Consider the following 307-nt stretch of genomic DNA (forward strand, 5'->3'; position numbering starts at 1 on the left):
GCTGGAGTTGGTTCTGGCCAGCGAAGCTCTTCTTGAAAAAGTGTCTCTTTCTTTTTGTCTCCTCTTGTCTTCTTTTGTGCTGCTGCTTCTCCTCGGCAGCAGCTCCCCGTGCTGCTCAGCTATGGGGTCAAACTTTGCTGCTGTTGCTGCTGCTGCAGCAGAAGGGCTTCCTTGCAGCGCCTGCAGCAAACTCTCGCTGCGCCGCGGGGCCCACTGCTTTTTGGCTTCTCCCACAGACGCAGAACTAGTCTGCTGCTGCAGTTCCGGCTGCTGCTGCTGCTGCTGCTGCTGCAGGGCCAGCTTTTTT

At 57.0% G+C, this 307-nt stretch overlaps 1 protein-coding gene across 1 annotated transcript in view; it reads right to left on the minus strand.

Moving 5' to 3' along the window:
- Window positions 1-307, minus strand: part of ETH_00034095 (uncharacterized protein) — a gene marked incomplete at both ends in the record, with an annotated part of 4,048 nt that overhangs the window by 791 nt on the left and 2,950 nt on the right. Inside the window, one exon of the mRNA XM_013374992.1 lies at window positions 1-306. Coding sequence (XP_013230446.1) covers window positions 1-306 — 306 coding nt within the window. The remainder of the gene's footprint in view (window position 307) is intronic.

The sequence above is a fragment of the Eimeria tenella genome, genomic scaffold (genome assembly GCF_000499545.2).
Source record: "Eimeria tenella Houghton genomic scaffold, Eth_scaff2442, whole genome shotgun sequence".
Lineage (NCBI taxonomy): Eukaryota > Apicomplexa > Conoidasida > Eucoccidiorida > Eimeriidae > Eimeria > Eimeria tenella.